Below are 25022 nucleotides of genomic sequence, written 5' to 3'. Positions count from 1 at the left end.
CCCCAGCTTGCCCCCAGTGTGGGCAGGGGGATCAGGGACCTTGAGTCCAGAAGGCCCCTGGCCCTTCTGGAGCCAACCACTTCTTTTCTGTGCCTAATGCCCACCTCCCCCGAAGAATCATTAGTTCCAAGCCCCCATCTATGCCCTTAATTTCTTCTACCTGTTTTTCTTCATCACTTACTAAATCCTGTTCCTCCCAAGGCCTTGCTCAACTGCCTCATCCTCCCTGGAGTCACCCACAGTCCCCCCTCCAGAAACCATCTCAAAGCCTCCTGCAAGTCAGCACTTCGGTTGGTGCACTTACATCAGCACCAGTGGTGCAACAGCAGGATGTGACTTCTCTTCTCAGCACCTGGCAAATACTGTTGGACACCCTGTTGGTTCAACCTAGTCTAGCCTGTTAGAAAGACTTCTCAGCACAAGGGGACTAGAACCTGGAGAAAGCAAGCCTTCCCCACCCTCTACCCCAACCCCCAAACCTGGGAACTAGTTGATGAAACCACCCAGGGGCTCACGGGGACACAGGGCAATCTAGATTCTGAGCTGTGTTCTCTCGCAGGTAAGGACTTGGGCTCTTTTGGCCACAAGATCTATTAGGAAGGCCTGACCTGGCCTACTTCCCAAGCCCACTGTACTTCCTCAGCCCAGCTGGGGCTAAGCTGGCTATTTTTAGTCCCCAAGGACACAGCAGTAAGGTCAAACCAGACCTAGAGGTCCTTCCCCCAGAGCCTTTCAACAAAAGGAGGCAGTGGTAAAGCGCAGTCTCAGCGTGGCTTCAGCTTCATGACCAGTCTCAGCTGCAACATCTGATCCAGTGTGTGCCCCCAGTCACTGAGCAACTGGAGGTGGCAGAAAATGGCTGTTTTAGTTCTTTTTGCAGGAGGGCACTAAAAGAAGATGAAGGAGGATCAGGAGTGTTACATATTCATCTCTTTCCTTGGGAAACAGCTTTATTTACAAAACAGGTCTAAAATAAGAACATGAAATGACAAGCCCTTGGGAACAGTGGGAGAGCTGGCTCTTGGGGACCCATGTGGAAGCCCTGGCATCCAGGCAAAGGGCCTAAAAGAGGGCCAAGTGTGTGAGGGGGACCTAAAATTTGAACTCCTTATATTTCTTGCTGCCCCCACGGCTGTCCTGGGGCTGAGCTTTCCGTTTCTTCTGCTGTAGGAGAGAAAGAGAAACAGGTTACAACAGGTTAAAACGACTGGCTAATCCCCAAAATGTGGTGGGGGGGCACCCTGACACATATCTTTGGAAAAGTACTGAACCTGAAATTCTCAGACTTGGATGAGCTCCTTCCCCTCTCTATGCCTCAGTTTCATCATCTTTAAAGAGGGCAGCCCACCAAGGATTTCTAAGGTTTCCAGCACCAAGAAGTGCAGGGCAGCAGGCACTGAGTCCTCCCTCAGTCTCACCACTAGAGGGCACCACTCCACTGAAAAAGGAGGTTCCTATGTGAGCCCCTACCTTCTGCTTGGCAGCGTGTTCAGCCACCATGTCACTGAAGTCTTCTTTCTCCACTTGTGCCTGTTGCTCCCGCACGTGCTCCTCATACTTCTGGGTCATGGCCATGGGATCCAGCTCCAACTCTTCAGGTGCCAGGGCCACTTCCACACCTTGCAGCTCGGGGGCTGGGCCCTTCCGGCTCATAACCTGGAGAAGGAATCAGCCTTGTCATCTCCAAAGACTCAGAAGCCCTAGCTTCTGCCCCCTTTCCCAGCCCCTAAAAGCAATGTCCTCCACGTGCTCACCGTGGACATGTCATAGATGTGGGTTGATCCCATCATGGCCCCCGCAACAGTGGCCGTTCTCTTCTCTGGCAACACAGTGAACAGCTGAGGCGTCTCACTTCTGCAAAGGACAAGGAGGTCAGGCCCCAAGAGGAAGGCACAAAAGGGTCTCCAAAAGGGTAAGCAAAGGAGCAAGGGCAGCACCCCTACCCAGCATCCTGGAGAGAGCCCAAGACCCCTGGGGGCAAATTATGCCCGAGCTGCCTCTACAGAACATGGAGACCCAGGAGAGGAAACAGTGCCGTCTAATTCAAGAATTCTACTCAAAATACAAGAGCAAATCGAGTATCAACCCAGACCACGGCTTCATCCTCACCTCTCCCCCTGGAAGACATGAAAATCTATTCTCACAAAGCAGCCAGATGCAATGCCTTAAAACAGAATTCAGATCCTGTCACTCCCTTGCTCAAAACCCTCTGAGGCTTCTGATCATTGTTTGAATAAACCCAAATTCCTTGCCATGACCTGAAGCATTCATAATCTGGTCTCTTACTTAATCCCTGCTCACTATATTCTAGCCACAGTACCCTTCTTTTTCTTCCTTGAACATGCAAAACATAGGACTTCTGCTTCTGGACAAGGAGTAACAGGGACAAGATTTACCCTCCCATCTGATACAATCAAAATCGGGCAAAATATATGAAACAGTGATTTTCAAGTTACTGGACATAAGACAACAAAAGACAGTGATTCCTGAGAGACAGGAAGCCAATGAGGTGCTTCCTTCAATGGCCCAGCCTCCTACTGCATTGAGGGTTTCCAGGCTAGGGGAATAAGGAAGGGGAGCTCCAGTAGAGCCCAGAGGACGCCAGGAGTGGAAGGGATGAAGCTGAAGTGCAGGGAGACTACGGCGACCACAGGACAGGGTACTGGGAAGAGAAAGCAGCACAGAGACTTGAGAACTCAGAAGACCTACAGAGAACCCCCTCTAGCACTCAGCTGAGTACTGCATGGGAAGAAACCACCAAAGCCAGGGAAAGAACCGCCTGGAAGGATTAGTGGTAACATACATGCCTGCTGCTCACTCAGGGCTGGGAATAGTGCCTAGTCCCACTAGCCAGACTGAAAAACCTCCTGATTCATAGGATACTGGGTAGAGTAGAGGGTCTTGTGTCTCAGTGGTGGAGGACTGAGCACTACTTCAGTCCTGCATAATGTACCTGAAAAGCAAGACCTTGTAAAAATCAAACTGTTTCCAAGCACCTTAACTGTAACCATGAACAAAGCTAAAGAAGATTTATAGGACTACGAGAGTTTCCCCGGACCCAGTAAGATACATTTCACAAAGTTTGGCATCTAATCAAATGCAAAGAAGCAGGAAAATACAATCCTTGATGAGGAAAACAACCAATCCATTTAAATCAACTCAGAACTGGCACAGATGTTAGCATTAGCAGGCAAGTACATTAAAATGTTATTATAATTGGATTCTGTATGTTCAAAAGTCAAATAAGAGACAAAAGGCAATATAAAGAGACCCAAATCACACTGCTAGAGATGAAAACTACACTGGGTGGGATTAATGTCAGACTAGAAATAGCAGAAAAAATATTAGCCAACTTAAAGACATGGGAAAAGAAAATTTCTAAAATGAAATACAAATGAGAAATTTTTTAAATGAACAGAGCATTAGTGAGCAGTAGACACCTTCAAGAAATCTAATAGATGCATAATTGAAGTTCCCAAAGGAGAGGTGAAAAAGAAGGGAATAGAAAAACATTTGGAGAAATAATGTCCAGAATATTTCCAAAATTAATAAAAAACTATAAACCCACATTCAAGATACTTAGCAAAGAAAAATTTAAAAAAAGTTTTCAAAAAAATTATTCTAACATACTGCAGTACACTGCACATCATAAACTGTTCAGAACAGTAATAAAAAGAAAATCCAGAGAAAAATGACGCAAATGCACAGAGGAACAGAGGAAGGATGATGAGATTTCCCATCAGAAACCATGCAAGAAAGACAACACTGGAGCAACATGTTTAAAGTATTGAAAGAAAAATACACTGTCAACCAGAATCCTGTCTTTCAAAAAGGAAGGCCACTACATGGTCATTATTTTTGTTTAATTAGCCAATTATCTTTCAGAGAGATTTAAATAATAAGAAACGTGTATTAACAAACATAATTACCATTTCCAGTGTCCTTTCATTTGTACTTACAGATCCTTCTGCCCCAGATCATTCTGTGGCTGGCTTTTTCCTGACATTTGGCTCTCAGCTCAAATACCTCCTCCTCCGTGGACCTTCCCAAAGGCCCCCACCACCCACATCTCTCTACATCCCATCACCCAGGTTCCTTTGCTATTCATCCTATCCACATCAGAAATTATCTTGTTCTCTGATGATTTGTTACCTCGCCTGTCTTTTTCACTGTCGACACCCCAGCACCTAGAGCAGTGTCTGGCACAGAAGCAGTGCTCAATAATTGTTAAAAGAGGAGGGATGGGGTGGGAGGGAGGAAAAAAAGTCAGCCAGTCAACCTAGGGGCTGACAGAAGAGAAAATCCTCCCTTCTCCACCCTCCTCAGCTCCCTCACCCATCCATCGCCTCCTCAATCTTCTTCTTCCTCAGCTCAATGAGTTCAGGGGTCTCCATTCCAGCTGGCACTGAAGAGAAGCCTCCGGGAGTGATGAGGCCACTGTGAAGAGAGGAACATGCTCTGGTGTAAAGACAAGGCCTCCAAAGATGGACAGACCACTTCAGAGAGGCAGACTCCCTGCTTCCCCCACCTGTCTGCAGGGGTAATGAATCCTGTCTCGTCTGGCTTGTCTTCATCACTTTCCTCCTCTTCCTCCTCTTCTGAAGACTCTTCATCAGATGGCTCTAGCTCCCCCCAAGGGGTCCTATCAATCTCTTCTTCCTCAGTCTTGGTCTAAAAGAGATCACTCATTCATTCAACAAACGTTTATTACTATATACCTATCATGTGTCAAACAGTTGTAAACTGAAGGGACATGAGAGTAAACCAACAGACAATAATCCCTACCCACAGAGAGCTCCTCCTATTCTAGTGGAGCTTGCATTACATCTCAGACAAATGTATGCCATTGTCTCAGACTGAAACTTCAGAACACATCTCTCTGATAATGAAGCTATAAACCAACTATCTCTGAATTTCATGACCTTACGTATGACCAAGCTTGCCTGCCACGGCCCATACCTGAAATTCAGCAGCATTGGTTCCAAACACATCCCCATAGAGGGGTTTCCCGGTCTCATCTACTGGCGGTTTGCCCCAGCCACCAGCATGGTACCCAAAGGAACAGCTCTGAAAGGCAGGAAATGCAAGTCAGTTCCACTCCTATGCTCCAAAAGAGACATTGAAGCCCTAGAGAAAAGTCATGCTTCAAAGTATAAAACTAACACTTGAGAACTCTGGAAATTATGATTTCAGAGAATTAAACGTTATAAAACATTATTAAAAAAAATAGTAAGCAACAAAAATCTGGAAGTAATAAGATGGGGAGACGGGACGCAGAAAGCATACTAATAATTTCTGTCTTCATGGTGGAGCCCAGGCTGTCTGAAACTGAAATATCTGTAAAAGACATGATGCCAAATTTTACTGACTTTTCCTAACTTTGGCAAGCTTTTAAAATCAATTTCTCTTAAGGGGCAAAAATTCTTATCTGAAGTTTAATACTTACTTCATTCTTACTTTAATGACTTTGTCATCTCTGAATGTTTTTTTGTTTAATGCTTTTTATTTAAAAATAAGTTTAATGCTATTCCTGAGATAAAATTACTTCTATCTGTCCATCTGTGTATGTTATCAGAAAGATTTCTGAAAACATATTCACCAGGCTTTTGATAATTTTTTTTAAATTTGTTTTGGGGGGGATTAGGTTTGTTTGTTTGTTTGTTTATTTGAGGAAGTGCTGGGGATTGAACCCAGGACCTCATGCATGCTAAGCATGCGCTCGACCACTTGAGATAGACCTTCCCCCAAATTTGGTTATTTCTGAGTGGTGAAATGTGAGTGATGTGTTTTCATCTTTGTACTTGTCAATTTTCAATGACCATTTAACAATAAGCATCTCAGGGTTTTTTTTTTAAGCAAAAACCATTACTCCTTAAAAAAAAAAAAAAAAGGACACATAGTAAAGTGAGAAAAGGAAAAAGAAAATTATTCTCTAGCTAGAAGTAGAGCCAGCTAAGAATGAAAGAAAGGACAGGGCTTACCTCGGGGATAGGTGAGTTGAGCCCCGGGATTTTCAGGTTGGGGTACGACGGAGGTGGTCCATATCGCTGCATGGCAATCAGCCACGGCGGGGGGACTTTGTGGGCATTCTGCAGGAGAAAGAGTACAGGATGCCGTCTGTCCAACCCTATCCCTTTGTCTCCTTCCTGCCCCCATTCCCACCCTCTTCTCTGCTTCCCCAGTCAGATAACTAGCACTTACTGGTCCTACTGGCATCCCCAAGGAAATCCTCAACTCATCAGACAGATCTCCCGGCTTCTTCTCCTTCAGTCGTGTCTCAAACTCCTTCCCCTGAGGAAAAAGCAGAGCATGCTGGATTGCAGACACCAGACACACACTGGAGGTCAATTGCAAAAGGACATGAGAACAAAGATGGGAAGCCCCAACCCACATCAGACACAAAATCCTCCTGGGCTGCCTAGTTCCCACTCCGATTCTCATTGCTTCGTGCATGGGACAGAGTAGGGAAAGGAATAAAGGCCAGGAAGAAGGGGGAAAGGCAAGACTCCCAGTGCAGTCACTATGAGAAATGGCCAAATTTAAGGACAGGCTTTCTCATTTATTAAATAAGGGCATTCAAGAGATGATCTCCAAGGTCCTTCCATCTCAAAAATTCTGTCATATCATGGTGATTAATATTTCAAGGATCAGGAAAAAAAAAAAACCTTTCTCCTACCCCCAATACTAAATGTTTCCTAAAAGCAACTGCCCTTGGCCCCTCTGTTCCTAAAGCATGCACCATAAACAACTGTCACCTCAAGGACATGAGCTACATCTCTCCTTCAGAATACCTCCTCATTTCATATTCCATCCCATCCAAGGGAAGTCAATGGACAGCTCTAAGGCCGAGGGGAGGGGCCCTTGTACCACCCTCCAGCTTCCAAAGCCCTTCTGACCAGAGTTACACAGCCATGACCAGAGGCCCAGCTTGCATCTCCGGCCCCCACTCACAGACCTCGTAGTACAGGTCCCCGTGGATGGTCAGCTTTGGCTTGGTCTGCCACTTGAAGAAGGCGTCATGCAGTTTCTGATAATCAATGTCAATCTTCCCCATCTTGGGTCGAACCTTCTCTCGCATTTTTGACTTCATAGTTTTCTGTTCTTCCTGTGGAGAGTGACAGAAGATGCACCATAAAAAGTATTCACCAAGTTCAACTCTTAATAGACCTAGCTCCCTGCTACAAAAAAGACAGAGGGAAACCTCATGTACCTCATTCTGAAAGTCACCAAAATCCTTCCTGCTCAAACCCCTCAAAATTACATAATCCATGTTGAACAAAAAAGATATATCACATGAAATCACCCTCAGCCATGTATGTCAAATATTTTTTAAACCATCAGATCAAGAGACTGATCTCAGTTGCCTCTGCAGAAAACTGGGTGACTAGAGTTTACCCAGGAGGCAGTTTTCACCATGTACTTTGGTACCTCCTGAATTTTTACACAACATGCACCTGTTAATCAGAGTATTTAATTAAAAATTTTAAATTTAAGAAGTTACACGACCATCATAAATTTCTAGCCACAAGTGCATCAGGTTCACATAGGAGGCAGAGAGCTACAGACCCAGCCAAAAGCAACCTGCAGAGAAAGGAGTCACCATATGCAGATCAAAGAGAGCTGGCAAAGTGCAGGCAGAGGGGACGAGGAGACAAGGGGAAAACAGCCACCCAGAACCAGAAATCTCAGCAGGGGCAGGAGAGCGAGCTCTGAACATGGAGGTGAGGTCTGCCTCTCATGTGATGTCCTTCCCCTTCTGCCCTTTCCGCCACATGTATATGCAGTGCTGCCTTCTAAACTGAAGAAGGAATAATCAGAGTTAACATGCAGGTGGGTTGTGGGAACCAGATGCAACTTTGAAGCAGGTTGCTGTTGAGGACATGCATCTCCCAGGGCAGATCTGAACCCCAGTCGGGCCCCTCACCTTCTCCTGCAGGGCCTCCCGCATCTCCTGGATGCCTGTGCGTTTGATGAAGTCTGGCAGCTCAAAGGGGGGCTTCTCAATGCCTCGTTTGCCCTGCAGGTACTTGCGCTTAAAACACCAGTGGCGCGGCACAGGCACAGAATTCCGAGTGGCCTTGAGGTGCACCAAGAGCTTGGGGTCCTGCGCAGTCACATCATGCATCTCCACGACGTCAGGCCGAGCCACAAGCTGGAAAACACAGCAGCATCCTTCTAGGAAGCCTGAACTTCTTAGACCTAAAGCTTGCTTGCTTTTTCTTCCTCAAAGGGTTCAGAGCCGTCCTCCCCACCCCCCAGCAAACCCGCTGTGGGATTGCAGGAGCGCATCATGTGCTCTCCAGCCAGGCTCCAGGGCCTGCTGGGGCATCTCTGCTCTCACCTGCTTGAGTTCAGCCACAGTGAAGCGGTTCATTCGGCGCAGCTTCTTCTTGGACAGCTTGGGGGCTTCTGGCTTCTTTTCCTAGAATGGAAGAATCATCTCTTTGGAGCAGGATTCTTAGGTGTGAATCAGACCACTCAGCTTACCCCACAACTTAATCCACCAAAGGGATTCTCCACTGCAAGAGTTCACCACGGTCCCTCGTTGGGTTCATCTCAGCCCCTTGTCCCAAAAGGCCTTGTCTCCCCTACAGGAGGGCGTGGGCTTCACCTGATCCTCATCACTGCTATTATCGTCACTGTCCTTGTGCTCCTCCTCAAAGCCCTTCTTCTTGGGGACTGCAGAGTTCTCCAGTTTGTCAAGTTTCTCTGGCTCCTTCTCTTTCTCCTTCTTCACGTCATCAGTGAGCTGAGAAGGCAGACAGTGTGGAAATCCCAGCCCCAGGCCCCTCCCCAGTTCCTGGACCCGGCACTGAAAAGGTGCTCTCCTTACCCGTCTTGGCCCATCCCTGCCTGTCCCTGCTTAGCTCTGCCCCATCAGAGTGCGCTGATCCTTGTACCTTGAAAGCCTCAAAAATCCTCTTGAAGAAGATGAAGTTGGGCTCATAAATTTCAGGCTCTTCGGTCACGTACTCAATTTCAACATCGGCCGCCGGGGAGTCAGAGCCACGGGAATGGGCTGACTCTTTCTCTCGGTCCCCCGAGCTCTCAGATGAGGCCCCCCGCACCCGCTGGGGCTTTTTCTTCTTCTTGCGGTTCCGACGCTTCCGGTTTTTCTGCCAAAACAAGGCCAACCAACTGGGTCAGAGAATCCAAGCACCACATCTGCCTCCCAACCCCTAATCTCCTCACCCAATTTCCCCAAGTGACTGAGAAAACAGGCCTTCACACTACAAAGCTCTGCCCCTCTCAAGCTGTGTGCCTCTGAGTAAATTACTGCAACTCCCAGAACCTCAGTGATTTCAGCTCTAAAATGTAGCCATGAATCATACTCAGAACTTCAAGGCTTTATGCCAATTGAATAAAAAATATCTGTAAGATGCTTTGGACAAGGAACTGACACAAAACAGCAGCTACTATTTGCTGAACACTTGGAATAGGAGTTATTGCAGTGCCCAGACCCCATCTCCAACACTCCCTCCAGACCCAGCTCTATCCCATACCTCTTTCTTGGACACAGACACCGTGTCCTCCTCAGTCTCCGACGCTGACTGGCCCAGGGATGAGCGAGTGTCTGTTTCCATTTCTTCTTCCTCTGTAAGAGAGGAAGGTGGCCCTCAGTCTCTTCACAGTAACTCCTCTTTACCAAGGGCCAAATAAATTCTCTCTCAGCTCCTCCTTAGCAAAGGGAGGAGGAATGCAGACCCGGCCTCGGCCTCAGCAGGTGCTGTCCCTGAGGCCCTCAAAACATGATGACACACTCACCCTGTTGAGAGTTCATCTCTTCCTGGCGGCTCTCCTTTAGCTGCAGGATCTTTTCCAAAGCCTGGGGGATCTTGGGGCCCACAGAGGGGTCATCCATCTGTCAGAGACAACCCAGGCAGAGGGGGTAATTACAGGGTCCTTTTCCCTCTGACTTCTACCTCTTGCATTAGAGAGGCTACTGGCCAGGTGTTGTGAACAGCAGGTGGTGGGCACCACCAACTGGAGTCAGTCACCCCTCAGCATCCCTCAGAGTGAACCCCAGAAACATCTCCCAGACCTTACTTCCTGCCCTACCCAAGTATGTTTTACGTAAATATGGCTCCCCTGAACCAACTCCACCCTCAGAAGTTCTCCTATCTTCTCTCGAATCCTTCTCTAAAAATCCAGAAACAGTCCCTTCTAAAATATACTCTCCTATCTTAGGAAGAAATCACCAATCTCACCTCTCTGTTCTCATCTCCAGGAGGTGGGGGGGGACCACGAGGCCGAGGAACAGGGGCCCCCATAGGCAAAACAGTGGGAGTGGGACCCACTGGAGCAGCTACTAAGAGGAGAAAAAAAATCTAATGTCAGAAGAGACAACTCATTTTAAAAATTACCTTCCTTGCTTAAAAATCAGAGTAATGGTTACCCTTGGGAGAGGGGGTGGCTAGAAGGGAGCCTGGAAGGCTTCTGGGGTGCTGGTAGTTTTGGTTCTTAGTCCAGGTGCTAGTTGTATGGGTGTATTCAGTTTGTGAAAATTCACTGAACTGTATGCTTATAATATGTGCACTTCTTTTCTGTGACACATACTTAAATTTTAAAAATTTAATTATCTTCCTTGCCCTTCCCTTTCATTTCCAGGGTCTTACCTCGAGGACCTAGAGGAGTGCGAACACCAATTTGGCCCATGTCTTGTGGGGGCCGAGGGACTGGGGTGCCCATCTTGGCAATCTCCTGCTGCCGCTCCTGCTCCAGTAACACAGCTGCCTACGAGGGAAGAAGGGGTGGAGACACTGCTCTGGAAATCCAGAGGGCAGGCAACCCCTGGCAAGTGCATCCTTTCAGCCAGGTAATAGGCCCAAGGAGAACAATCAGGTACCACTCGAGTTCTGACATCCTCACCACCCCCACACTTCCAGGCTACTGATCCGAATGAAGGAGCCCGCTCATCACAAATAACACCAAGATAAACCCCGGGAAATTTCTTGTTCCCAACAGAGAGCTTAATATTTAGTAAACACTACCTTCTATTTTTTAACAAGGTTTTTCTTCCCTAAGAGGTTATTTCCAAAGAACAGTGAGTTCTTTTCTCACATTTACCCCTCTGGGCAAAGATAGTACTGAGTAAATATTTCCATATTTGCTGTTAATACTTATTTTTTAATACTCCTGAGTAACCTACTGGTTACTCTGCAACTGATACGACGCATCTGTGAGATTAAGTCTTAGGCATTACTCTCTAACTTATAGCCATCACATTTACATTAAACCTGATATAAATGACTAAATTAGCCCAGAGTCCTCTCCAAGGTACCTAAAATAACATCACGTAAGAGGAGTAGGGATCAGCAAACTTTTTCTGTAAAAGGCCAGTCAGTAAATATTTTAAGCTTTACAGTCTTGTCTGTACAACCGGCTGTCTGTACAGACTCTGTTGTATATTCTTCATTTTGGTTTTTTTTTTTTTAAAACAATCCTTCAAAAATATAAAAATCACTCTTACCTCACAGGCCACACTATACCAGGCTGTAGTCCATAGTTTACCAACCCCTGGGCTACATGAAAGATGGAATTATTTGAAAGCTACTGAAACTTTGATGAGGATGAGGTAACCTCCATGGAAAACTTGGTTGGTATTTCTTTTTTGAGACACTAATCACTAGAAGTGACAGACAATGGACTAGACTATAGGATCAAAGGTTAGGATGAGGGAGGCATTACCCGCTTCTGCTGCTCCAAAAGCTCGTGTTCCTTCAGTGAATGATCTCCCTGCTTAACAAAGAAAACAAGCTAATACCGGCACCAATACCCCACAGGCCAGTCAGCCACAACCCTGCTTCCTGGCATTCTCTTCCAGTCTAGAGCCTAAGTTCTAGACTTCCCAGAAGCCCTGGCCCCAGGATCCGGCTCTCTCTGAGGCTCCACTCCCTTTTCAGGACCCTAATGAGACCCAGGTTCGGGCTGCTACCTGCCCTACCTGCTTGGCACGCTCCTCTTGCTGCATCAGCAATGCTGCCTGCTGCTGCGCCAGCTTCAGCCTCTCTTCCTCTGACAGCGCCACAGGCTCGCCCACCCGCAGTGGAGGAGGGGGCCCCAGGTTTGGTGGGCGGGGTCCAACTGCCATAGGAAAGCCAAGGCCAAGGCCTGGTGGGGGTGGTGGGGGTGGAGGAGGAGGTTGCAGAGGGGGGAGTCCCATGGGTGGTGGTGGCATGGGAATCCCAGAGAGCTGTGGAAAAATATGACTATTAACGAGGAAGCATTTATTTACTTCAGACATTTACTGGGGACCTACTATGAGCCAGGTACTGAGATTCAAAGTCAAATGACACATAGTTCTTGCATTCAAGAAACGAATACTCTACAGCAACGTCAAGTAGAGCGGATGTTAACTTTGAGGCATCAGCTAATGTAAGCTATCAATTCCCTCCCCGCAAAAATGTCATGAACACAGATTTTGCATACAATTTCAGGAGATTCAGGGACACCTCTAAAGGCTATCTGAGAATTCCTCATCCCACACACAGAAGTCACAGGACCCCAGGTCAGAACCACTGCTCTAGAGAAAGAGTTAAATCCTGGATCAGAAAGGACATGAAAGGTGAGACAACTTAAATAAATAGGAGCCAGTGTGCCCCAGTGACTCACTAAATATAGAGGATATGAAATCACATCAGGGAGTAAGCCCTAATTTCTCACTGAGTAACATGGGAACTATACACTGGGAGGGGAAAGAAGAGGGTGATTACTTCGAGCTGGAGGAGAATTAAGTCAGGCTCCCTGATATCTAAGCTGAATCTTAACTGACAGGTAGAATTTGGAGGAGCAGACATTGAGGAATGAGGATCAGGACCAAGGGAGAATCAGACAGTTCCCAATTGCCATCACAGTACCTCCCTGCCCAGTCTGCTAGCTGAATCCCCCCTGTACACTCCGTGTGAAAGGAAGGGCTACTCTGAGCAGAAAGGAAACTTACCAAGTGGAGCAACCTCCCTTACCTGTGCTGACATGGGAGGGGGAGCAGCTTTGTCCCCATCTTCACCTCTTAGAACGGGCCGATTCAGGACGATGCCAGTCTGCAAAAGTGAAAAGATTCCAGGTCAGTCCAAGAGGAGCTGTTCCACTAAACAACGTTCGTTCTTGTTCATTCAACAAAATTTACCCAGTGTCTGTCTGCCAGAGCTCGAGCTGGGCTCTGGGGAGGATCAATACGTAGAGGCGCTTACAACACAAGTTAAGGCAAGAGGCAAAAAGAGCAAGACCGCACTTGCTGTGCCTAGGTACATAAAGAAAGAAGACCAAGTCGTGAGGGGTCATGAATGCCTCCTCCAAAAACTCGGCCTACCGTGACGTCCCGCCGCCAACACTTACCTGGCGGGTGTAGGTCTGCAGCCGCTCCACCAGCTCCTCGCGACTCCCTGCTGGGCAAAGCACAGGATCAAGCACAGGTAGGTCAGGCCGAGCTAGCCAGCGGGCCCAAGTCAGGCCCCCGCCCCTGGGGTAACCGGCTCCGCTTCCCCGTAGGCTTAGGCTTGCTGGCTCTTGACCTCCCGTGCTCCTCACCTTGGATTGGAGCTCCGATCTCTGCCAATTTAGCCTGAAGCTCCTGGGCAGCCCAGGCACCATAGTGTCCAGGAGGTGGCGGCGGTGGCAGCTGCAGCTCTCCTTTGGGAGGCTCGGGATGCTCGGCCGCCATCTTAGCTGCAGGAAGGCGCGCGACCAACCCGGAAGCTCAGGCCACTCTCCGGGCCCACCTCCCGCAACTTCCGGCAGCGCGGTACGCTACGTCCGCTCAAGGGTGGCTTGGCTGTTCCGATTGCTGCCCACCCCCGGCCGTTCCCCAATGGTCCCTAGGCGGCCTGGTCGCGCAGCCTTCTGGGAGTTGTAGTGCGCAGGTTACGGGCTCTGCGGGTCCAACGCCGGGAGGACAGTGGTCGGCCGCCGCACCGGGAACACCAGGGTCTGGAACCGGGGCGGGGCTGCGGGAAAAGGTGGTCCTGCCGGCAGCGTGTGACAGGCCCGGACACTTACGTTCGCGAGGACTCATTCCCCGGCAGCCGCGTGTTCTGGGCGCCAGCCGGGAGGTTGCAGCCGATGCCTGTGATAAAACAGTGTCTGATTGTCTACCCGCCCACCCCCGGCCGAGGCATGGATGAATGGGCTGAAAGGGGATCGGAGCCGGGAGCTGAGCGGGCCCTCCCGGGCTGAGCTCCAGCTGCCAACCTGGGGGAAGGGCCACACTAAAGCCCCTTTTTCCACCTTCCTGGCCGACTCAAATGTCATCTCCGCTAAGCCGTCTCCCTCCGCTTTTCCTTTCCTGCCCGAGCTCCCATAACACGTTCAAACCTCCACCATTTGTTTTGAAGTCTTTTCTTGCCCCTTTGTTCCACTTCCATCCCGACGACATAAGGAGGGACCTGGTGTTTTCACTGTCTTGTAGGACCTGGCGTTAAAGCGCTCAATAAATGATTACTGGGAGGAAAAAAAAAAAAAAAGAAGGCAGATGGAACAGTCTTTCTGGAGACAGGATTTGCGTCTTTTTTAGCTTGAAAATAAACTCAGGACCTTTCCTCCCCTCGTCCCCACCAGCCTACTGGCGCGGCTGACCCTGCCTGGTGCTCCCCTACCTCCACTAGCAGCCTGGGCCCCTGAGGGAGGGATGGGCAAGTGTCCCTTGCTTGCCCACCTTCTACTTCTCCCTATCCTGATCCATCAATTCATTTTCTCTTCCCTCCTCTGCCACTAGCTCTGAGGTCCCTCTGCCATCCTAGCTGTGCCCTCTTGCTGACAGCCAGGCTCCCATCCTGTGTAAGTGTGTGTGTGTTGAGTGGGAAAGCCAGGAAACTCAAAGGAAATGGTATCATTTTCCCCACACACCCACACCTTTCAGACCTCTCTCTAGCTCTAGTTCACTGACCACCTCCAACAGAGGAGTAGCTGGGAGCAGGGAAAAAAGAAAAGGATGTCAGGTCCCCAGAAAGTACGGTTTAGAAGAGACAAAGAAAAGGACTGGGCCAGGAAGGTTGTTCATGTCCTAACCCTAGCTAGGCAATTCTCTTTGCTCCCACCCAAACCTTGACCCTTCTCCTTTACATCACTACCACTGTGCTGGTCTCCTTACACTCGCAGAGAAGAAGCCAAATCCAGAAAGGATGGATTAAAGAACAGCAGTACCTTCCCCTCCAGCTTGTCAACACACCCAAGCAGAAGCATTCCTAACCCAAAGGAAGTCTTTCTGCTCCCCGTAACTGGAGAGCTACTGTCAGGTCATCTGAGGCCATAGGCCCCAAGGCATGTATGTGCTGGGGAAGAGGCTGGGGGTCTCTGAAGCAGGATGAACTAAGGGCTGGTGGATGAGGACGCAATGTAGCCAGAGCCAGAAAGGGACAGCCCTGGGAGGCACACAGGATAGGACCCCCTCCCTACTTGTGCAGAGGGGAAAATTGAGGGGCAGAGAGAAACTGATGTGCCCAAGGAGTCAAACTGGAGCCACAAGCAGTTCTCTTGACTCTGAGAGTCCCCATTCCCTTCTCCCCCTTAACAAGACCTCTCATATAATACCTATCTGTGTGGGTCCAGAATAGAATCCTGTCCCTTCCAGCCCTAGCTTTGGATGGCTGCCCCAGCTCCATGGTCCTTGCCATACCAGACCAGGAGGGCAGAAGAAAGCAGTTCATGAGAACCACGTAACTAAATGTGGGGCATTTGGTATCTGGTATGATCTTGGGAGGTGCTGCTTGGCTCCCAGGTGGTTGGAGCTAAGGACTAAAATTCAGGACTACCCTCACACACAGTTCACACAGCACCTTCACATAGATCATCTGTGCAGTCTCAGAACAGCTCCCCATTGTAGAACTGGAAGCAACCAGGCCCAGGGGGTTGCCTCTTCACTCTGGAACTTGAGTTCAACCAGGGTTGAACTTGGACTCTCTGATTCCCAGTACAAGGTACCTGGGCAGGGGGTCCCAGGGCCACTAAAGCTCTGGTCAAGAGTGAGTGTATCTGGAGTCCTGGTGAAGAGCAGGAATGGGTCAGCAGCAGGGGGCTGCCTCAGGGGTAGAAGGGAAGGGGTCCCCAGGGGTGTGAGGGTAGATGGGACCAGATCCCTGCCTAAGAGAGGTGTTTGCGTGGAGAGGTGGAAAGAGAAGGGGGTGGGGGGAAGCATGTGGGTACTTGCACATGGACCTGTGTCTCTAACTCCCCCAGGACCCACCCGCCCAAGGGTGACCAGTGGGGCCCAGGATGCCCAGCAGTGCAGAAGAATCCAGATACTTTCCAGGCCTCAGTTTCCCCTTGTGTGTAGATTAAGGGCAAGGAGCTGGCCACCTTGGTGTCCAGACGCTGCAAGGCTGCCCAGAGAAGATGCCCGCATCCGAAGACGCCACTTAGAGTGTGTTCACGGGCAGCCTTCAAGTCAGGGCTGCCCCCTCCCCTTCCCACTCCTCTTCCCTTCCCCCTCCCCTGCTTGCTGGCCCCCGCCCCCCGCCCCGCCTCCGCCTCCGGTGTGCGATGGGGGGCGGGCGGCGACCAGAGCCAAGAGCAGCGGAGCCGCGCCGACGCTGCCACCTGATCCCATCCAGGCACGGAGGCGAGCGACCAGCACTCGGTTCACAGGGTCCCCAGCGCTCTCCAACCCGTGGCGGATTTCGGGGCAAGGGTTGGGAAATAGCGGTGACCACCCTCAACCAGGGTGGGAAGCAGAGCCCGCTTGGCGTGAGTACTGCGGTGCCAGCCTGGAGGGGCTGGAGGGGCTGGAGGGGCGGGGGTGGACGGGACAAGGATAGGGGGTGACGGCTGGGCGGGAGAGTGTCTTGGGGGCTCAGTGCCTGAAGAGCATGAGGAGGGGGGCTCCCTGCCCCCAGGGAGCGGGAGAGGACTAGGTGAGAGAGTGCATCTGGCCTATCCTCTATGGTAACCAGATCCCAGTGACTGGATCCCTGGGGGAGGTTGGGATGAAATTGAGGGAATGGGGGCTGGGAGAGTGGGGAGTAGCGATGGAGAGAGGAGGATGAAGGGAATTCAGAGGCAGGGATGACGTGGGTGTGGATGAAAGGGAGAGAGGACGGGGCAGAGGGGGAACCTAGCAGAGGCTGGGGGGAAGAAAGGAAGGAAAGAGGGAGGTGGAAAGATATTTGATCTCCTGAACCACTAATTTGCAATCTGCTTAGCCCTTGGCCCCTTCCTCATTAGTGCACTGGGCAGTTTCCCTACTCACTGGCCTGTGCCATCCTCAAGTAAGGACAGAGTCTCCAGGTCACCCAACGGTCAGATCCGGGTGGTCCAGGCCAGGGCACCCTGCTCCTCTAAATGCACCAGTATCAGCCTAGCACTTACGGGGAAGAAGAAAAGGGCTCATATGGGAGGAGGTGGGCACCGAGGCCAGTTTTCAAAGCTTTGGCTAGCTAAACCATTTCTTCTTCGTTCCCTGGAGAAAGGAAAGCAATTTGCAAAACCTGGCAGCAGCCTGAGGTAGACTGTTCTGACTAAAATTAGCACTGATTTTCTGATGAGACTGGGCACCTTGAATTGTCTGGGATGGCTGAGGGAAACTCTCCATGGAGAAGACACGGGGGAGGCCAGGGAGTAGTTTGAAATGTGAGGGGCAGGAGCCAGGGTCGCTACTCTAAAGCCTAGCCCCAGCAGACTCCCACCCACGTGACACCAACCTGGAGATTATGGAGGGAAACCCAGCCCCAGGCGACCCCCTTCCCAGGTGCCAGGGCCCTGATTCCATCTCCAGAATAGGCACCGTGGAGTGAACTTGCCAAGGGAGGGGAAGCCTGCTCCAGTGTCCAAGCAGCACCCTCTCTCGGGACCTGGAATGTTTAGCCTGGCCGCGCGCCCACCCAGAGGAGATAGGGTTACTGCTTTCAAATACCTGAAGGTCTGTCATGGAGAAAAATGGTCTGTGCGGTCCAGCGGGGCAGCACTAGCAGCCATGCAGAGTGGAAGGTGGAAGGGCTGAGGAGGGCACTGCCAGCATCAGGCTGGTCCTTACTGTCCCAGAAAAAAATGTTTGAACAGCCCAGACTGCTCAGCAATGGATCAGGCTGTATCTCAAGGTGGTAAGCATCCAGTCAGTGATGGTATCCAAGCAGAAACTGGTGCCCACCTTGGATGGCTGGTGTCCAGGGAATTCTTGCACTGACAATACCCTGTTGCCAGTGGGCCTCAGATGTGGGGCTGGCTGGCTGGCTCCCCAATGCTAAGCCACGGCAGGTAGTTGGAGTGGGGTGCCACCAAGCAGACCATCACGCTTCTCTGTTTGGCCTGGTTGAAGTATCTCCCAGGGAAAGTCCCACTGTAGCTCTCTCCAGGCTTAACCTCCTTGACGGAGCCAAAGTCCTCTGAAAAATAAGGTGGTCTCAGCGAGTTCAGCAAAGATGGGAATAGGCTAGTCCCCAACTTTGCCCCCTTGGGAAACTCCCACCTAGTCACCAAGTCCTCTGGGCAGGATAAGTGACAAAGAGAAGGTGTGCATCCTCAGAGGGCCACGGACTCTTGACTTCCTCCCACCACTGCCCCACAGAGGCCCTCCCAACCCTCCTCTGCCCCAGCAATCCTTTAAGACAGGGAGGCCTTGGGCCTTCTCTGCTATGCCCTTGGTTGCCCTCTGTGGCCCGACCCTTCACGCCCCTTGGCTCCAGGAGGATTAAGTCTGTCTGCAGGCTGGTGAAGGAAACCAGGTGATGGGGCCTGGAGAGAAGGGAAAGGCATAACCAGGACATCCTTCCACCCAAACAGGTTTAAATATAATCCAGGATTAATTGGGGGGAGGGGGGCAAAAGGAGAAGGATTGGAAGCCAAGCCCAGGGGCCCAGGGGCCCAGGGGAAGGTCATGGTCAAAAGAGTTTTCACATTACCTCACCCCTCCTGGGACAGAGGTGTCCTAGTTCCACACACATGCACATGCCCATAAGGATTCAGGCTCTCCCTCCCCTTTGGAGAGGAGTGTATGTGAGAATGGAGCTGAACCCGAACCTGAAGACTGAGGCCCCTGAGACAGAGACCCCACCCTAACTGGGGGACAGGCATTGCTACTGAAGCTGACTTTCCACTGGAGCTGCCAAGGGCTGGGCTGCCCTTGAGCTAATACATTCATGTGGGGACAGGTGACTGGCCAGAAACCAGGCCCTTCTTCTGCCTCTCACTCCTGCTGCTCACCAGGGATGGAGCCCACCTGCTCCTGGAAATTCTCAATTCTCAGCAGGGAAACAAGCAGGAGCCCCTCTGTATTCCCCACCCCCTCCCAGGCTGCCACTCCCTGCCTAGCCAGACACCTCTCACTGCACAGTCAGCTAATGGGATGGCCAGGGTTTCAGGTGTCTAGGGATGCAATCCAGATAGGGTTCCAGGATTTCAAGTCCTTCCTTTCTTTCCCTCATGGATTTATTGGTCTTGGGCCCTGAGGGCTCAGAAGCATGCAGAATCGCCAGAGTGCAGGGCAGAGATGGGGAAATCAGTTCTCTGCAGAAGCAGCACACATGTCTGAGGCCATGGACTTTGGAGCCAGAAAGAGCTGGTCTGATCCCAGTTTCTGCTACTACCAGCTGTGTGACCATGGACAAGTGATATCATCTCTTAGAGCCTCAGTCTCCTTGCCTATATAATGGGAATATCGGTGTTAGGGTTGCAGTGAGGATTAGATGGGCTGAAGTAGGTAGTAGTGTAATATGGACAGTAAGCATGAAGTATTGATCTCATCCTCATGTCAGAGACTCCAGAAGGTGAAGGCCCGGTCAGTATTTCTGACGCCCAGTATCAGGGAGTCAAGACCAACCCGTGGCTGAAGCAATCAGGCAAGGAGTCCTGGAGGAGAGGAAACCCTGAACTGAGACTTCTGTGCTCTGAGCCGAGCCCTGGTGCTAAGGCACGTCGACTGGGGAGACAGATACAAATGGCACAAGACAAAGACGAATTATGGGCAGGCAGAGAAGCAGAGAGAGGGCTCAAGGGAGGGAGTGACTACAGGCTGAAGGGCTGGCCAGACCCCAGAGCCTGTAATTCCACCCAAGACTAAGTTATCTGGAACAGCGTGGAGATAGGGTCTTAGTAACAGGAGGTAGGAATCTGATCTTCCCTGGCCTCTCTGCTCACCCTACCCTTTGGAGCTCTCCTTTGCAGCAGTCCTGCTGGGGCTCAGAGCCCATCTCTCCTGCCCGCTGTAAACCTGTTTGCCTCCTTCTCCTGCCAGGCCTCACAGGAACACTGGCCCTGCTACCAGAGCCCCAGGAGCCCCCATGAGTGCCGGCGAAGGGAGTCCTGGATAGCAAGGCCCTGGCTGGTCCGGGGGTGGGTACCCCATCATGCCACCCATCCTCCAGCGCCTGCAGCAGGCCACCAAGATGTTGAGCCGCAGGAAAATCCTGCTGCTGGTGTTGGGATGCAGCACCTTAAGCCTCCTCATCCACCAGGGGGCGCAGCTCAGCTGGTAAGGGGGCGGGGCCTCGGTGAGGGGACGGGGCCAGGGAGTTGGGTCCCTCTGGAAGTCAGCTGCCTGGTTAGTGGATGGGAAGCCTGTTTCCTATTCCGTCCACCTGCCAGAAGAGTCCATCTTCTGGCTTTCTTCCTTCCCTCTATTCTGAAAGCACTTTCCATACATTCTCTTTAGATCTACACAACCGCCCTGGGCAGGAAATTCATTTGGAATTGGGCTAATCCAGCCCAAGTCCTTCCCCTGGCATCACCTTCTCAGTGCCTCCCTATTGGGAGGCAGAGATGTTGAATAATATCCTTCAAACTGAGAAGGAATTTTAAAATCGACAAATAAAGTGGGTAATTTACACACAGGCAGGAAGAATCCAGTGAATGGTTGATCCAGAGGCATTCAAAGCTGGGGGTGGGGTAAAGCTCAAGTGGTAGAAAGCATGCTTAGCATGCGTGAGGTCCTGGGTTCAATCCCCAGTACCTCCTCTAAAAATAAATAAATAAACCTAATTACCTCCTCCTCCCCCATATGTATATATCTGTGTATACACACACACACACACACTTATAAAAACAGAGGTGTTTGAAGCTGTGCTCTGGGCCACAAAAGGAGTACGCAGGATTTAAAAGGGCCACAGCTAAAAATAGAATCTGACTACTCTGGAGAAGCACATCTGCACAGATGGGAACCAAGGGTTTTTCCTCCCTCGGGCATCTCATGGCCATTAACCATCTACATCAACAAAAGGCACTCTCCCAGTTTTCACACTGGATGAAGGCAAGGGTAAAAACTGATAGGGAATTTATCTGGCTTGAGCACATTCCTTATGAGTAAAGCTAAAGCTCAGTCACGCAGGAAGGGGAAGTAGGTAGGGCTGTGGGCCTAAGATGGAGCTAACGGAATGGAATCAGTGTGGTTCAGTTACACACTCCTCAAAGGACTACAAACAAGTTCTCACTGCTGTTGTGCTGGGCCAGTCTCCTCACTTCTCTGAGCCTGTTTCCTCAGCTATAAAATAGGAACGATGGTATATGTGACCCAGCCAGACACCCTGATACAGGATACAGCGTGATGACTAATAGGAACCCTGACCCTGCTGCTGGCTCACTGTGTGAACCCAACAAATCCTTGCATCCCTCAGGGCTTCACCTTCCCCATCTGCTACATGCTCTGCCCATAAGAATGGCGTGAATGGACCCAGTCCCTCCTGCCAGATGATCTGCTGGTCTTCAGAGCATCCATGTAGAAAGTAGAACTCAAACCAGCCACACACAGGAAATCTCAGTGGTGTTCTCAAAACTGCTTAGAGTGGCCCTCATTACATGATGCTTAGGATGGCAGAAAAGAAACAGGAGAGTAAAGTCTGAAGGGAACTTACAGGTAATCCCAAACACCCTTGTTTCAGAAATGATGAAACAGAATTGAAATCTTCATGAAGGCTAGGATTATTATCTGTTTTTTTTTATACTATCATATTTCTTGAACCTAGAGTGGAGCCTGGCACATAGTAGATGCTAAAAAAAAAAAAAAAAATACTGGCTGAATGAATGAATGAGGCTCCTAAGGCCCTAATGGAATCATGTATCAAACAGGTTGCTTCAAAGCCCCTGCCACTCATCTACAAGGTGAGGAGTTGGTGGAAAGAGCAAAAATGAAAAAGAAGACAGAGAGCAAGACTTTTGGCGACTTTATCTGAGTTGCCAGACTGATGGAAGTCATTTTCTCCTTCTGCTCCTTTGTACATCTGTAAAGTGGAATTCTTCAAGGATCTCCAAGGGCCTTTGTCCTTGTATTACCTTTTATGTATAATTAAATCATCTCAAAACCTCGGCAGCTCAAAACATCAAACATTCATTATCTCATTTTGGTAGGTCAGGAATCCAGGTGTGGTTTAGCTGGGTACCTCTGGCTCAAGGTCTCTCATGGAGCTGCAATCAAGCTGGCTGCTGGGAATGCAGTCTCATCTGAAGTTTTGATTGGAAGGGCTCCCCTTACAAGCTCATTCATGTGGTTGTTGGGAGCCTTCAGCTCTTCCAGCAGGCTGACGGACTGAGGGCCCGTTTCCTTGGGGACTTGCCACCTGGGACCTCCTCACCCCCTGCATGAGTTATCCTAGAGAGAGAGAGAGAGAAAAATATCAAGATAGAAGCCATAGCCTTTTTATAATGTAATCTCACAAGTGACATCCCACCATTGCTGCCCTGTTCTATTCCTTAGAGGCATCAGTAAGTCCCATTCATATTGAAGAGGAGGAAGATACACAAGAGCCTGAATTCCAGGGGGCCAGCAGGGATCACTGGGGGTCATCTTAGACGCTGCCCACCATTCCCCTCTACTATTCTGTGGGTAAAGCCCAGGATGGGCCGTACGTAGCCCATCCCCACCATCCTTGGGAAGAGGGAGGGTCAGGCTGCAACCTTCTCACACCCTCCTCCCTGCACACCCCCTGGACCCTGCAGGTACCCCAAGCTGTTCCCTCTGAGCTGCCCGCCTCTGCAGGACTCTCCGCCGCGTCCCAAACACATGACAGTGGCCTTCTTGAAGACGCACAAGACTGCGGGCACGACAGTGCAGAACATCCTGTTCCGCTTCGCCGAGCGCCACAACCTGACGGTGGCCCTGCCGCACCCGAGCTGCGAGCACCAGTTCTGCTACCCGCGCAACTTCTCGGCGCACTTCGTGCACCCAGCCACGCGGCCGCCGCACGTGCTGGCCAGCCACCTGCGCTTCGACCGCGCGGAGCTCCAGCGCCTCATGCCGCCCGGCACCGTCTACGTCACCATCCTGCGCGAGCCGGCCGCCATGTTCGAGTCGCTCTTCAGCTACTACAACCAGTACTGCCCCGCCTTCCGGCGCGTGCCCAACGCGTCGCTCGAGGCCTTCCTGCGCGCGCCCGAGGCCTACTACCGTGCAGGCGAGCACTTCGCCATGTTCGCGCACAACACGCTGGCCTACGACCTGGGCGGCGACAACGAGCGCAGCCCGCGCGATGACGCCGCCTACCTGGCGGGCCTCATCCGCCAGGTGGAGGAAGTCTTCTCTCTCGTCATGATCGCCGAGTACTTCGACGAGTCGCTCGTGCTGCTGCGGCGCCTGCTGGCCTGGGACCTGGACGATGTGCTCTACGCCAGGCTCAACTCGCGCGCCGCCAGCTCGCGCCTCGCCGCCATCCCCGCGGCGCTCGCGCGGGCAGCGCGCGCCTGGAACGCGCTCGACGCCGGCCTCTATGACCACTTCAACGCCACCTTCTGGCGCCGCGTGGCGCGCGCCGGCCGCGCCTGCGTGGAGCGCGAGGCGCGCGAGCTGCGCGAGGCCCGTGAGCGCCTGCTGCGGCGCTGCTTCGGCGACGAGCCGGTGCTGCGGCCCGCGGCGCAGATCCGCACCAAGCAGCTGCAGCCGTGGCAGCCCAGCCGGAAGGTGGACATCATGGGCTACGACCTGCCCAGCGGCCGCGCCGGCCCGGCCACTGAGGCCTGCCTCAAGCTGGCCATGCCCGAGGTGCAGTACTCGAGCTACCTGCTGCGCAAGCAGAAGCGCCGGGGCGGCGTGCGCGTCCGGCCGGAGCCAGTCCTGGACAATCCCCCGCCTCGGCCCATCCGGGCGCTGCCCCGCGGCCACCTGGGCCACTGAGCTCCGGATGGGAGTCTGGACCCTGCCCCACCCACCAGGATCTTGCCTAGGACTGCCTCCAGGTCCCACCTCATCAGGGCCCTTTCTTCCGAGGGACTGCAGCCCCACGCTGAGCCGTACTTAGGGGCACATCTCTCTGTCCAAGCCCACGTCCCTAGGGTAGGCTGACCCTCGCCTTCTGGGAGGATGCTCTTAGGCCCGATCGAGCCCCGGGCCATCCGCTCCACCTTCCTGACTAGTTGGTGGCTTTGATAAGAGGTCTGAGGCCCACCCAGAACTGCCCACCCTGCCTTTTTCTAGGGATCGAGGCCCCCACCTGTCTTTTCCAAGTGGATGAGCCCAGGCCACAGAGAGGAGCTGAGCCCTGGGAAGAGCTGCTCTGCCTTTCAGCCTCCCTGGCTCTTGCTCTTAACTCCCAGGGGTCAGAGATCCCCACACCATCTGTCTTCCAGGTTCCACCCTCCCTACAGACCTAAGCTGCTCCCAGACTCCCAGAACCAAGAGTTCTTGGATTGGGTTTTTTGTTTGGTTGGTTTTTCTTTTTTTTAATAAAATACTTTAAAATGTACAGGTTGTATGTTAATCATTAAAAGCCAGATTCCCCACGTTTGAGGATAACACAGGTGTCCAAGAATAGATGTGGTTGTCACCATGAGGATGGGGGCCTAGGCTCAATCAGACTCCTTCACTGCCCTGTGCAGAGGCTCACAACTCTCATCAACCCCTTGATTGACCATGTGCACCAGACTGGCCACCTCAGTTCCACTCATTTTCCTTTAAGAAAATCTAATTCATTCCTTTTCATTCATTTCAGCACCATTAAGCATCATCTCTGTAATTTGGGGACACAGGTGAACAAGGCAGATAGGACCTTTATCCTCATGGGAAGTCCCTGACAACACCTCTCTGGGCAGAGGAGAGGCTGGAAGTGATACAGGAAAAACGAATGTGGGGCGTGAGGAGGGCCGTGTCCCAGGTCTCCGTTGAGCCCCTGGGATGT

The 25022-nt window shown here is 51.3% G+C and overlaps 2 protein-coding genes and 1 long non-coding RNA gene across 9 annotated transcripts; 1 reads left to right on the top strand and 2 right to left on the bottom strand.

The window, feature by feature from the left end:
* Positions 1–921: 921 nt before the first annotated feature.
* Positions 922–13702, bottom strand: SF3B2 (splicing factor 3b subunit 2). 5 transcript variants are annotated; one of them, XM_006179515.3, is made up of 22 exons: positions 13528–13701; positions 13336–13382; positions 12963–13040; positions 11945–12193; positions 11689–11739; positions 10617–10734; positions 10209–10309; positions 9766–9862; positions 9504–9595; positions 8901–9116; positions 8612–8749; positions 8342–8422; positions 7925–8152; positions 6956–7105; positions 6202–6291; positions 5982–6089; positions 4960–5067; positions 4529–4671; positions 4336–4437; positions 1755–1854; positions 1471–1656; positions 922–1164 (listed from the first exon to the last, which is right to left on the bottom strand). In XM_006179515.3, the coding sequence occupies exons 1-22, from the start codon at positions 13658–13660 to the stop codon at positions 1093–1095; spliced, it is 2688 nt and encodes an 895-aa protein (XP_006179577.2). In that variant the 5' UTR covers positions 13661–13701; the 3' UTR covers positions 922–1092. The 5 variants fall into 5 exon arrangements, with proteins under 5 accessions (XP_006179577.2, XP_032345774.1, XP_006179576.2 ...); XM_032489883.1 differs by having other exon boundaries at positions 925–1164; positions 10209–10306; positions 13336–13385; positions 13528–13702; XM_006179514.3 differs by having other exon boundaries at positions 925–1164; positions 13336–13385.
* Positions 13072–24568, top strand: GAL3ST3 (galactose-3-O-sulfotransferase 3). 3 transcript variants are annotated; one of them, XM_032489886.1, is made up of 4 exons: positions 13072–13412; positions 16545–16677; positions 20159–20395; positions 22852–24568. In XM_032489886.1, the coding sequence occupies exons 3-4, from the start codon at positions 20271–20273 to the stop codon at positions 24020–24022; spliced, it is 1296 nt and encodes a 431-aa protein (XP_032345777.1). In that variant the 5' UTR covers positions 13072–13412; positions 16545–16677; positions 20159–20270; the 3' UTR covers positions 24023–24568. The 3 variants fall into 3 exon arrangements, with proteins under 3 accessions (XP_032345777.1, XP_032345778.1, XP_032345776.1); XM_032489887.1 differs by lacking the exon at positions 16545–16677; XM_032489885.1 differs by lacking the exon at positions 13072–13412 and having other exon boundaries at positions 16501–16677.
* On the bottom strand, positions 22067–23576 carry LOC116666528. Its single transcript, XR_004323439.1, has 2 exons — positions 23396–23576; positions 22067–22504 (listed from the first exon to the last, which is right to left on the bottom strand). It is a non-coding gene; the product is annotated as an uncharacterized LOC116666528 (long non-coding RNA).
* Positions 24569–25022: the final 454 nt, after the last annotated feature.

Source organism: Camelus ferus, chromosome 10 (assembly GCF_009834535.1).
Source record: "Camelus ferus isolate YT-003-E chromosome 10, BCGSAC_Cfer_1.0, whole genome shotgun sequence".
Classification (NCBI taxonomy): Eukaryota; Metazoa; Chordata; class Mammalia; order Artiodactyla; family Camelidae; genus Camelus; species Camelus ferus.
The sequence above is the reverse complement of the archived record's forward strand: the minus strand, read 5'-3'. Positions and strand labels throughout refer to the sequence as shown.

Excerpts from the sequence above, each read along its gene's own strand:
- SF3B2 (XM_006179514.3), bottom strand. The coding sequence starts at position 13,660 with ATGGCGGCCGAGCATCCCGAGCCTCCCAAAGGAGAGCTGCAGCTGCCA. Across the intron at positions 8,423-8,611 it reads ATAGCAGTGATGAGGATCAG|GAAAAGAAGCCAGAAGCCCC; the intron begins GTGAAGCCCACG and ends CTTCCATTCTAG. Across the intron at positions 7,106-7,924 it reads GGGAGGCCCTGCAGGAGAAG|GAAGAACAGAAAACTATGAA; the intron begins GTGAGGGGCCCG and ends CACTCTCCACAG.
- GAL3ST3 (XM_032489887.1), top strand. The coding sequence starts at position 20,271 with ATGCCACCCATCCTCCAGCGCCTGCAGCAGGCCACCAAGATGTTGAGC. Across the intron at positions 20,396-22,851 it reads CAGGGGGCGCAGCTCAGCTG|GTACCCCAAGCTGTTCCCTC; the intron begins GTAAGGGGGCGG and ends TGGACCCTGCAG.